Source organism: Notolepis coatsorum (assembly GCF_963971535.1).
Source record: "Notolepis coatsorum genome assembly, chromosome: 6".
In the NCBI taxonomy this organism is placed as follows: Eukaryota; Metazoa; Chordata; class Actinopteri; order Aulopiformes; family Paralepididae; genus Notolepis; species Notolepis coatsorum.
This window is the reverse complement of record NC_140170.1, coordinates 13,100,852-13,113,656: the sequence shown is the minus strand read 5'-3', so window position 1 is coordinate 13,113,656 and position 12,805 is coordinate 13,100,852. Positions and strand designations below refer to the sequence as shown.

General features: G+C 50.8%; 1 protein-coding gene across 1 annotated transcript in view; it reads left to right on the top strand.

Moving 5' to 3' along the window:
* LOC311229377 (FYVE, RhoGEF and PH domain-containing protein 5-like) overlaps positions 1-12,805 on the top strand; it is a gene marked incomplete at both ends in the record, with an annotated part of 193,490 nt that overhangs the window by 90,516 nt on the left and 90,169 nt on the right. The window contains 3 exon segments of the mRNA XM_084315464.1: positions 503-561; positions 1,284-1,314; positions 9,834-9,985. Coding sequence (XP_084171590.1) covers positions 503-561; positions 1,284-1,314; positions 9,834-9,985 — 242 coding nt within the window.

Sequence of the window (12,805 nt, the reverse complement as noted above, 5' to 3'; positions counted from 1 at the left end):
TAGGGTGAGCAACGCATGCCTGCCCACACCTGTGCTGCTATGATGCCTACATTCTCCAAGGGGATCAATAAAGGAATATCTTATCTTATCTTATGTTATCTCATCTCATCTCATCTTCTCTCATCTTCGCTGGAGTGGGGGAGTCTAAATGACTGTCTCATCACCAAAGCCCAATCCCCCCCGTCCCTGCCCCTTCCCGCTGGACAATCTTTCCACCCTCCCTCCCGCCACCTGGCGCAACGACACCCTGGTGTTGTCGCAGCCGACTATCGCATATGGTGTCTCAGGCATTCTGTAGTCGACATGTGTCAACAAATGTACATGTCTGTTTGAATTTATGTTGTGCCGTTGTTACTGTAAAAATGTAATGATTGTGATATGTTGTTGTTAATGAGACGATGAGCTGTATGTGTGTGTCACTGGAATTTCCCCAAGGGGATCAATAAAGGAATATCATATCATATCATATCTTATCTTAAATGAATACTGTTATCGTTTACAGCCTGATGGTCGATCCAGAGCCTTTTACATCGCCAAGGAACTGGTGGACACAGAGCGACTGTGAGTTACTGTACATATAATATATATATATATATATATATATATATATATATATATATATATATATATATATATATATATATATATATATATATATATATATATATATATATATATATATATATATATATATATATATATATATATATATATATATATATATATATAAATCCATCTGTGTCTCTCTCCACCTCCACCATGTCCATCTGTGTCTCTCTCCACCTCCACCATGTCCATCTGTTTCTCTCTCCACCTCCACCATGTCCATCTGTGTCTCTCTCCACCTCCACCATGTCCATCTGTTTCTCTCTCCACCTCCACCATGTCCATCTGTTTCTCTCTCCACCTCAACCATGTCCATCTGTGTCTCTCTCCACCTCCACCATGTCCATCTGTTTCTCTCTCCACCTCCACCATGTCCATCTGTGTCTCTCTCCACCTCCACCATGTCCATCTGTTTCTCTCTCCACCTCCACCATGTCCATCTGTTTCTCTCTCTCCACCTCCACCATGTCCATCTGTTTCTCTCTCCACCTCCACCATGTCCATCTGTTTCTCTCTCCACCTCCACCATGTCCATCTGTTTCTCTCTCCACCTCCACCATGTCCATCTGTGTCTCTCTCCACCTCCACCATGTCCATCTGTTTCTCTCTCCACCTCCACCATGTCCATATGTTTCTCTCTCCACAGACAAGTTGTCCATCTGTTTCTCTCTCCACAGACACGTGAAGGCCCTCAAGCTCCTCCAGGAAGTAAGTGTTTGATTTGGATTATCTTTAACCCTTTCACTACCACACAACAGAAGGCGGCACAGTGGTGTAGTGGTTAACACTGTCGCCTCACAGCAAGAAGGTCCAGGGTTCGATTCCCGCTTGGGGACCAGGTTTCCATGATGCCAGGTACCCAGGTGGGGTATCTCCCAGGCCTTTCTGTGTGGAGTTTGCATGTTCTCCCCCTCTGTGCTCGCAAGGGTTTCCCCCCCGATAAGATAAACCCAATGGAAAAACATGCACAACAGATCGCTACCACTGTGGCGTCCTTGACGAAGACGGACAGGAGCACTTGGATTGGTCCCCGCGGCGCGGCTCACGTTGATGCCCTCTCTGCTCCCGGCTGCCCAATGGGGGGGAAGGACGACGGGATGGGAAAAGTGCAGAGAGACATTTCATCTGCGACTCAGTGCATGTGTGTGTGTGTTCCTGTGGGTCGCCCATCTCGCGTGTGTGTGTTAAACTGCATGACAAATAAAGACTTCTAGTCTAACAATTAAGGTTAACCTTTCACAGCCACACTACAGAAGGTTAACCCTTTCACTGCCACACTACAGAAGGTTAACCTTTCACTACCACACTACAGAAGGTTAACCCTTTCACTACCACACTACAGAAGGTTAACCTTTCACTACCACACTACAGAAGGTTAACCCTTTCACTACCACACCACAGAAGGTTAACCCTTTCACTACCACATTACATAAGGTTAACCTTTCACTACCACACTACAGAAGGTTAACCCTTTCACTACCACACTACAGAAGGTTAACCCTTGCACTACCACACTACAGAAGGTTAACCTTTCACTACCACACTACAGAAGGTTAACCCTTTCACTACCACACTACAGAAGGTTAACCCTTGCACTACCACACTACAGAAGGTTAACCTTTCACTACCACACTACAGAAGGTTAACCTTTCACTACCACACTACAGAAGGTTAACCCTTTCACTACCACACTACAGAAGGTTAACCCTTTCACTACCACACTACAGAAGGTTAACCTTTCACTACCACACTACAGAAGGTTAACCTTTCACTACCACACTACAGAAGGTTAACCTTTCACTACCACACTACAGACGGTTAACACTTTCACTACCACACTACAGAAGGTTAACCTTTCACTACCACACTACAGACGGTTAACACTTTCACTACCACACTACAGAAGGTTAACCATTTCACTACCACACTACAGAAGGTTCTGTATCATTAGGGGATCCGCTTGGCATCACTCATGCACTCCCTCGCGTACGTGCACGCGCACTGAATAAATTCCACAAATGTACCTTTAATACCAGTATTAGTCTGACCACACCCCTCATCAGCTTACCTTCATAAGCAGGTGTGTGGTCACCTGCTCTCCTCCTTCTCGCTTTCACCACAAGGAAGTGCCCGGTAGTACCCCACTTGACGTGTTGTTAGTTGAAAAGAGTTGTGACGAGTTTACATTGTGCTTAATTTTTTCTTCTCTCATATCTGTTGTAAAGAAAAAGTTTGGGTCATAATGTATTCCGTGGAGAGTAGACCCGCTAGACCTACTCTTCACCAGCGGTTCTCCATTCCCGCCTCCGTCGTGCATTTTGGTGCTGGGCTGTTGCCACTTTCATGGTTGCCGACCCAGCCCAGGAGACAGACGATGGATAGTTTGCCTCTCCGAAGAGCCGAGGAGTCGGTGCCGTCGCTCCGGCGATGGCCTGATCTTGACTCTGGTTCTTCTGGTTCCGGGGAATCGTCCGTTGGTGAACGGGGGGTTGTCTTGGAGCCAGAGGATTTGCGACGCAAACTTTTCGCGTCTGCCCGTTCACGTCGCAAGATGGTAGCATGCAGACGCGAACGGCCTGGGTTTGGGGAACTGCTGGAGACCAGCGAGGATGCGTCCGGCTCTGGATTTCCGATGGAAACTGAGGACTTCATGGAAGAGGCGGACGGATTCTTGTATCCCTCCTCAGGAGACCCCGGAGGGGGGGGAAATGGCTCCATGGGGCTCCCTGTTCGAGGATGTCGAGGAACCACCTTGGCCTCATCAGCAGGATGCCCTACTGTCGGCCACATCAGACTGTGGCTCCTTAACCAGTCACAGCCTGCTGCATGTGAGGGATGCGGGGTCGGTGGAGGAAGGTCCGCAGGGGGAACTGCAGGCTTTGTTTCCCGAGCTCATGGCGGTAGCCGCCGCCGCAAACGGCGTGCCGCTGCCGCTGCCATTGCCTGCACCTGTCCCTGATGATCTCATAGGTCATCCCTGGCAGCGTTGCCCAGTGAGAGGGGTGGACGTTGTCTACCCATTTTTCCCCTCAATGGGGGCCTATGTTCGTCGGGGTCAGGCGGTGTCCAACATCATGGGACTAACTCCCACCTACGTACCAGTTACGCGGGTGTCGGGGTTAGTCAAAGGTATGGGGGAGGGCGTGCCTCGGCTTGACCCGGATATGGTGTGGGAACCCCTATGCAAGCCGGTCCTCCAGGGGAAATCGGCTAGGCGATTGGCTTATTGGGGTGACCAGTCATTTATCGCTGGTACACAATCGCTGGCTGCGGCGTCTAACATCGCCCACCTGGCTAGATTTGTATCGGGGATCATGACGGGCGGCACGGATCTGAACGAGGTAAGATGCGATCAGATCACCCAGGCTGCAGGAGCTGTCCTGCACCTTTCCCAGGTGCTGGCCATAGCCATGGGGAAAGTGCGCGCCCTGGCTACCCTGGGCCAGCGTCATCTTTGGCTGGAGCAGGCCCGTGTGCCGGAACGGAAGAGAGCCCCTCTTCTGACGGCCGCCTTCTCCGACGCTGGTCTGTTCGGGAAGGCCCTGCGGTTGATGACCTCAACATGCAGAGAGATGGCAGAGGAGAGATCCATCCTCCAACCCCATTTTCCGCCTCCCGTCCTTGCCGGTGGAGTCAGAAAGCTTCCGCGACGTCGAGCTGTCCACTGCCTCCGCCGCCGCTGCTGGCCCTTCCAAGAGGGCCAGGAGAAGAGACGGCGCTTCTGCCACCGCCGGCCCATCCACGACCGGAGGAGACGGTAGGGAACGTCGTGACCAGCAGACAGTAACCTACCGTCCCTCCGGGGCTCCTCGGGGTGGCAAGACTCGAGCGGCGCGAGGTGGCAGACGCCGCTGAGTGACTTTTCCCCTCTGTATCCCCTCTCTTTTACACCCTCCCCGGCCCCTCTATGATTTTGTGCCTTAAAAAAACATTATAAATAAAAAAGTTCCCCGACATAAGGGGGACTATGTTTTGGCCGAACAAACTGTGTGTTTCTTCAACAATTCATATGGTGGGGTTGTGTAAATATGAATCTGCACTTTTACGTTGTGAGATGAGTCGTGTTGTGTTACGAGGTTAAGCAAGGTCTGCAACATACACTCAGTAATAGGTTCTATTAGCTTGATGCTCCACATGCAGGTAGAAACTGGTGTTATTCCATTGCTTGAACTAAGTATATGTGTCTCACAATGCTGTGTTGTTTAGTTGCAGTAATACTCGTACACGCACATTCCACGGCCTAGCCGTTACTCTCGGTCAGCGTTTTTTGCTATGTACGGCATAGTCAACGGGTGTAGGATTCACACACATGCGACTTGTTTTTTGTTGTAAATCCTGTTCACATTTTGTGGGTAGCGGGCATTGTATTAGCTTATGCTATGCATTGCATTCTACCGGAGGTTTTCAAAATGGCTACGGTTGTTTTTCTGTGTGTAGGGAACGTAGTGTGTTTTCGTGAGGGGGTGTCGAATAAACCCCTCCTTTCCCACTTGATTGGTTTAGGGGATTTTTGATCTCTTCTGCTGAGCCAGTCAGGGCCGAGCCGGTGGGACATCTTGGCAGGGGGGGGGGAGGGTTATCCTGCCAACTCCTATTACAAGACAGGAGCCGGCAGGATTCCCCGCCCGTTGTAGCGGTGTTGCTATGGCGACGCCTTCCATGAGTTACGGTGTCTTAAAGGTGTCGAGTTAGGGCGTAGGGCTCACGGTTCTGCTACGCCCGATTTATGTGTAAACTTGAGTCGGTTGGTCACATGACTCACAGTTGGCATATCTTTTTCATGACTATAAACTCATGTGGGAAGGTGTTTCTGGGAGGGTCTGGTCTTACACTCTGATTAAAAAGAGTGACTGGATTTGAAATCATGTGAAAACGGGTTTTTTACTCCCAGCTGTGCAGTTGGTTCATACGGGTGATGCTTTTTCTTTATTATTATAAAGAGTTGGATGTGTCTATATGAATTGGAAATGGGGGTTCCTGATGAAATCACGACTAACGTCTTTCTCAGGTCTGCCTCCCCTTAACCAATTGTGTGTATTGCGCCGTACTGGGTTGTACCCTTTCTGCAATCTGTTGGGTAAAGTTTTCATTCATTCATTCATGGAGTTGATTGCATCTCGCCCCTCTTGTCGTTCCCCTGGGCGTCTTGGGGATTCAATAAGATGGTCTAAATAGCCTATTGTTGATGTGGGTATGTCAAAACGCACACATAGTGCTAGCTCAGGATGTTCTGTTGGACATTGGCTGACTGGCGCGCCTTGATTGCTTGGGGTTAAAACAGCGTTTTTTATGAAGCAATTAGGATGGGGGTTTTTTCCTCTTCCGACACCCTGTGTGGTTGTCGATGGGTTCCCGTTCATATCAGGGGATGATGACGGAATGGATCTGAACATAGGGGGAAGGGTCTCACGCCCTGGGGGTGGGCCGCCGGGCGCGGTTCACACCGGAACGTCTGGGTGGCGCCTTCTTTTTATGTTTTAAGATCAACACGCATATCTGCCCCTTCTCCTGGAGTTGGCATGTCGGCGTGGTTAGGGCACAAGACTGGTTCTGGTCGCGCTGGTCCGGATCAGTTGAACCCGTTGTCCGCCGGGGATGCAGATCTGCTGTTCTGGTACCCTGAGGGACTTGGGCTTTTTTCAGGGGGAAGAATGCTAGGTCGGTCCGGGTGTCACAGGGTTGAGCGCTATGGAACCCTTGTTGGGTACATTGTATTCTACACTGTCGTAATGGCTTACGGCCGTGCCAACCTGTACGCGCCCGATCTCGTCGGATCTCGGCCACCATGCAGGTTGGTCTTGGTTGGTACTTGGTTGGGTGACCTCCTGGGAATACCAAGTGCGGGGTGCTGGGGCTGGTTTTCCATTTTTTACGCTCTTCTCTTACGCGTAGCGAAGAGGGGCCTTGGGGTGGTTTTGGCCTCCTCGGGGGACCCTGTGCTCCCCGTATCACCGGGCCCGGTCCGGGGTAATGTTTCGTTGACCCGTAGGCCCGGGATAACCCTGTTGGAAACTGGAACGCGGGCTGCCGCAGGTGTGTTTTGGGGGTTTTTCCTGAGGGGTTATGGGACCAACCACCGCATAGGGTAACACCTGGGTGGTTGGTTCTCTGGTGTGTTGCTGCAGTGTCAACTCCCGGGTTCACCGGTTGAGGGTGCCCCTGCACGTTCATGACGTCTGCCAATCGTGTCAGCCTTCTCTGTGGAGGCTTGGTCATGCAACAACGCCAGCATACGCCCCTTCCGCCGGTGCGGCTGTGTTCAGCTGTCCTTTCTGGCGCCTGTCTCGTCCGCAGTCTCCAGGCTAGGGTTAACAGCCTGTTGCCTGGTCTTTTTCCCCGGTGCACTGCCTGCTTCCGTTGGTTAACTCTTTGTGTGTTTACGGCCATGCTGTCTGCCTGTTACAGGGCCAGTGTGCCAGACGGTGTACTGTTGGGGATGACAGGGCCCGCTCGGCTGAGGGGCCTTTGTCCGAATACGCTGGCGATGTGGGGGGCGGGGTCACTAAGTGCCCACCTGGTGGGGTCTTGATGCTGGCATCATGGCCTTCTCCGGGCCCCCATTCCAGGGAGTCCAGTCCTTTTGGTGTGTCTGGGTCTTCCTTCGCGCTCCGCTGCTACGGCCTTGCCACGGGGTTGGGTTTGCCCTTGACCCCGTGATTCTGGGGGCAGTAACGAGGTTGTTTCCCTCCGTTCGTTCCCGGGTGGCATGCGGGTTGTGCGTGTGTGTAGTCGTGGGGTCAAGCCACGGTCTGCTCACCCTGTGCGTTGAGTTGCTTGAGTGCCTCTTCGCACGGTCGGGTCCGTCGCCCTCCCGGTAAACCTCTAATATGGGGGGTGCCCTCCATTAGGGGGGGTCGGGGGGGCTCGGCCCTCCCTGTTCTGTTGGTTGTGGGGGGCCTTCAGCGGGGTGTATTTGTCGGCCAGTGGCTCCGCTTGGCCTCCCTTTGTGCATGAGTGATGCCAAGCGGATCCCCTAATGATACAGAACGTTAGGTTATGACTATAACCAAGTTCTGTTAATTAGGGGTAACGCTTGGCATCCGATGGCCGCTGCAGCCCTTGACCTCACCTTGTGGTGACAGCTTGGGAAGGAGGAGAGCAGGTGACCACACACCTGCTTATGAAGGTAAGCTGATGAGGGGTGTGGTCAGACTAATACTGGTATTAAAGGTACATTTGTGGAATTTATTCAGTGCGCGTGCACGTACGCGAGGGAGTGCATGAGTGATGCCAAGTGTCACCCCTAATTAACAGAACTTGGTTATAGTCATAACCTAACGTTAACCTTTCACTACCACACTACAGAAGGTTAACCTTTCACTACCACACTACAGAATGTTAACCCTTTCACTACCACACTACAGAAGGTTAACCCTTTCACTACCACACTACAGAAGGTTAACCTTTCACTACCACACTACAGGAGCTTAACCCTTTCACTACCACACTACAGAAGGTTAACCTTTCACTGCCACACTACAGAAGGTTAACCTTTCACTACCACACTACAGGAGGTTAACCTTTCACTACCACACTACAGAAGGTTAACCTTTCACTGCCACACTACAGATGGTTAACCCTTTCACTACCACACTACAGAAGGTTAACCCTTTCACTACCACACTACAGAAGGTTAACCTTTCACTGCCACACTACAGAAGGTTAACCCTTTCACTACCAGAGTAATTTTATTTTGTGGGAGGGGGAAACAATAGCTCTTTTGATAGTAAAGTTCACTGAACTGAACTGATAGTAAAGGTTGCTGACCCCTGTGTTAGACGGTCTCCACTAGCTCCTCAGAGTGTCATTAATGCCCAGACAGTGGATTTGGTGACCATTTATAAATATCTCGGTTCCATTATTGACAATCGTCTGAGATTTGATTTGAACACTGAAATGATCTGTAAGAAAGGCCTCTTCTGTCTAAGGAAGCTACAGTCACCACATGTCAGGAGGATACGTCCTGATGATCTTGTTCTATAGGGCATTCATAGAGTCTGTTGTTTCCTTTGCTGCCATTTGTTGGTATGGAAACATTGGCATTAAACAGAAGAATGCCCTTAACGGGATTGTGAGGGGGGCTAGCAAGATTGTAGTGGTACAATTCAGCTGTCTGGGTCATATATATGACGAGCAGGTGCTCAGCATCGATTAGAGCGTACAGCTCTCACCACTTAAATCCGGAGTATCGATTATTGCCTTCCGGCCAATGTGTGGAGACCCCTGCAGCTAAAAACAATAGATACAAATTCTCATTTATACCTACCTCCATTCCTGCCATCAATGGAGGAGAGGGCGGCGTTGAGGTGGGTGGGTGGGCGGTGGGTGGGGGGATGGTTGTGGTTGCTTGTTTGACTGTTATGATCTGATCCTGCGACCATGTACTGTACATGTCTGTCTGTGTTCTTCTTGTTATGTATGTTTGCTGTGTTTTTTGGAGCTCCTATTTATCTGCTGTAACATGAATTGCCCAGTTTGGGACATACCAATAAACTGGACCTTGACCCTGACCTTACTGCTCACCTTCAAGGCCCTCCATCACCTAGCCCCCTCCTTATCTCACAGAACTTCTCCCGTCCTACACTCCCTCTCGGTCACTCAGATCCCCCTCTTCCTTCCAACTTGTCAGTCCCCCATCCTGTCTGACTACCATGGGATCCAGAGCCTTCTCCCGCTCCGCCCCCCCCCCCCCCCCGTCTCAAAACACATCTGTTCATTCTGGCATATTCACTTTAATTTTAAGTTTATTGTAACTGCTCCCCTATGTGTAACTCTGTAATATTGTTTTTTTTTACTGTGTGTAATTGTATTTGTTTTTAACAATGTAAGTAAGTAAGTAAAGTAAGTCAAGTTTATTTATATAGCACTTTTCACAGAGAGAACTCACAAAGTAGTTTACATACAGCAGAAATAAAATATAAAAATAAAAAGCAAGAACCATTCCGGTGATAAGAGACAGAACAAAAACACAATGCATCTCAGAGAAAACAAAAGACACATTTTACACCTGGAGGAGAAGCTCAAACATGACCCAGAGGCCCATTTAGACACTAATGTTTTTAGATGATTCTTAAAGATGTCCACAGACGCTGCAGCTCTTAGGCCACGAGGAAGGGCCTTGAAAGGCGCCTTTAAATTAAATGCATTATTATTATTATTATTATTATTATTATTATTATTATTATTATTAAAACATCATAATCCTCCAACATCCCTCTCTGTGTCAGGACTTCCGAGAGGCGGTGGGGGCCGCGGTGGGGGCCGAGGGGGAGTCTGTGCTGGACGAGGAGAGGCTGGGGGAGATCCTGAACCAGCTGCCTGAGGTCTACACCCTCCACCGGAGGCTGCTCACGGAGCTGGAGCACCGCATCCGGCAGTGGTGAGAGCTGCCTGGAGTACCTGACCCTGGCCTGGAGTACCTAACCCTGGCCTGGAGTACCTAACTCTGCTGCTGCCTGGAGTACCTAACTCTGCTGCTGCCTGGAGTACCTAACTCTGCTGCTGCTGCCTGGAGTACCTAACTCTGCTGCTGCTGCCTGGAGTACCTAACTCTGCTGCTGCTGCTGCTGCCTGGAGTACCTAACTCTGCTGCTGCTGCCTGGAGTACCTAACTCTGCTGCTGCTGCCTGGAGTACCTAACTCTGCTGCTGCTGCCTGGAGTACCTAACTCTGCTGCTGCTGCCTGGAGTACCTAACTCTGCTGCTGCTGCCTGGAGTACCTAACTCTGCTGCTGCTGCCTGGAGTACCTAACCCTGCTGCTGCTGCCTGGAGTACCTAACTCTGCTGCTGCTGCCTGGAGTACCTAACCCTGCTGCTGCTGCCTGGAGTACCTAACTCTGCTGCTGCTGCCTGGAGTACCTAACTCTGCTGCTGCCTGGAGTACCTAACTCTGCTGCTGCTGCCTGGAGTACCTAACTCTGCTGCTGCTGCCTGGAGTACCTAACTCTGCTGCTGCCTGGAGTACCTAACTCTGCTGCTGCTGCCTGGAGTACCTAACCCTGCTGCTGCTGCCTGGAGTACCTAACTCTGCTGCTGCTGCCTGGAGTACCTAACCCTGCTGCTGCCTGGAGTACCTAACTCTGCTGCTGCTGCCTGGAGTACCTAACTCTGCTGCTGCCTGGAGTACCTAACTCTGCTGCTGCCTGGAGTACCTAACTCTGCTGCTGCTGCCTGGAGTACCTAACTCTGCTGCTGCCTGGAGTACCTAACTCTGCTGCTGCCTGGAGTACCTAACTCTGCTGCTGCTGCCTGGAGTACCTAACTCTGCTGCTGCTGCCTGGAGTACCTAACTCTGCTGCTGCTGCCTGGAGTACCTAACCCTGGCCTGGAGTACCTAACTCTGCTGCTGCTGCCTGGAGTACCTAACTCTGCTGCTGCTGCCTGGAGTACCTAACCCTGGCCTGGAGTACCTAACTCTGCTGCTGCTGCCTGGAGTACCTAACTCTGCTGCTGCTGCTGCTGCTGCCTGGAGTACCTAACTCTGCTGCTGCTGCCTGGAGTACCTAACTCTGCTGCTGCTGCCTGGAGTACCTAACTCTGCTGCTGCTGCCTGGAGTACCTAACTCTGCTGCTGCTGCCTGGAGTACCTAACTCTGCTGCTGCTGCCTGGAGTACCTAACTCTGCTGCTGCTGCCTGGAGTACCTAACCCTGCTGCTGCTGCCTGGAGTACCTAACTCTGCTGCTGCTGCCTGGAGTACCTAACCCTGCTGCTGCTGCCTGGAGTACCTAACTCTGCTGCTGCTGCCTGGAGTACCTAACTCTGCTGCTGCCTGGAGTACCTAACTCTGCTGCTGCTGCCTGGAGTACCTAACTCTGCTGCTGCTGCCTGGAGTACCTAACCCTGCTGCTGCTGCCTGGAGTACCTAACTCTGCTGCTGCTGCCTGGAGTACCTAACCCTGCTGCTGCCTGGAGTACCTAACTCTGCTGCTGCTGCCTGGAGTACCTAACTCTGCTGCTGCCTGGAGTACCTAACTCTGCTGCTGCCTGGAGTACCTAACTCTGCTGCTGCTGCCTGGAGTACCTAACTCTGCTGCTGCTGCCTGGAGTACCTAACTCTGCTGCTGCTGCCTGGAGTACCTAACTCTGCTGCTGCTGCTGCCTGGAGTACCTAACTCTGCTGCTGCTGCCTGGAGTATCTAACTCTGCTGCTGCTGCCTGGAGTACCTAACTCTGCTGCTGCTGCCTGGAGTACCTAACTCTGCTGCTGCTGCCTGGAGTACCTAACCCTGCTGCTGCTGCTGCCTGGAGTACCTAACTCTGCTGCTGCTGCCTGGAGTACCTAACTCTGCTGCTGCTGCCTGGAGTACCTAACTCTGCTGCTGCTGCCTGGAGTACCTAACTCTGCTGCTGCTGCCTGGAGTACCTAACTCTGCTGCTGCTGCTGCCTGGAGTACCTAACTCTGCTGCTGCTGCCTGGAGTACCTAACTCTGCTGCTGATGCTGCCTGGAGTACCTAACTCTGCTGCTGCTGCTGCTGCCTGGAGTACCTAACTCTGCTGCTGCTGCCTGGAGTACCTAACTCTGCTGCTGCCTGGAGTACCTAACTCTGCTGCTGCTGCCTGGAGTACCTAACCCTGCTGCCATATGTTCCTATTAACATATAATTTCAGTAAATATGTTCCTATTAACACATAATAAATATGCAGAAACCATGTGGACACAAGCCCTTAGGCTGTGATCACATTGGACACTTCTTCTTGCGCTCTAATGCGAGGCACAGCGGGGTACATAGAGAATAGAAAGGGCACAGGGCTCTGATTACCACTGATACCTCAGCTAACATTACATAAGTTACATGTTGCTACCTCAGCTAACGTTACATAAGTTACATGTTGCTACCTCAGCTAACGTTACATAAGTTACATGTTGCTACCTCAGCTAACGTTACATAAGTTACATGTTGCTACCTCAGCTAACGTTACATGAGTTACATGTTGCTACCTCAGCTAACGTTACATAAGTTACATGTTGCTACCTCAGCTAACGTTACATAAGTTACATGTTGCTACCTCAGCTAACGTTATATAAGTTACATGTTGCTACCTCAGCTAACGTTACATAAGTTACATGTTGCTACCTCAGCTAACGTTACATAAGTTACATGTTGCTACCTCAGCTAACGTTATATAAGTTACATGTTGCTACCTCAGCTAACGTTATATAAGTTACATGTTGCTACCTCACCAAACGTTACATA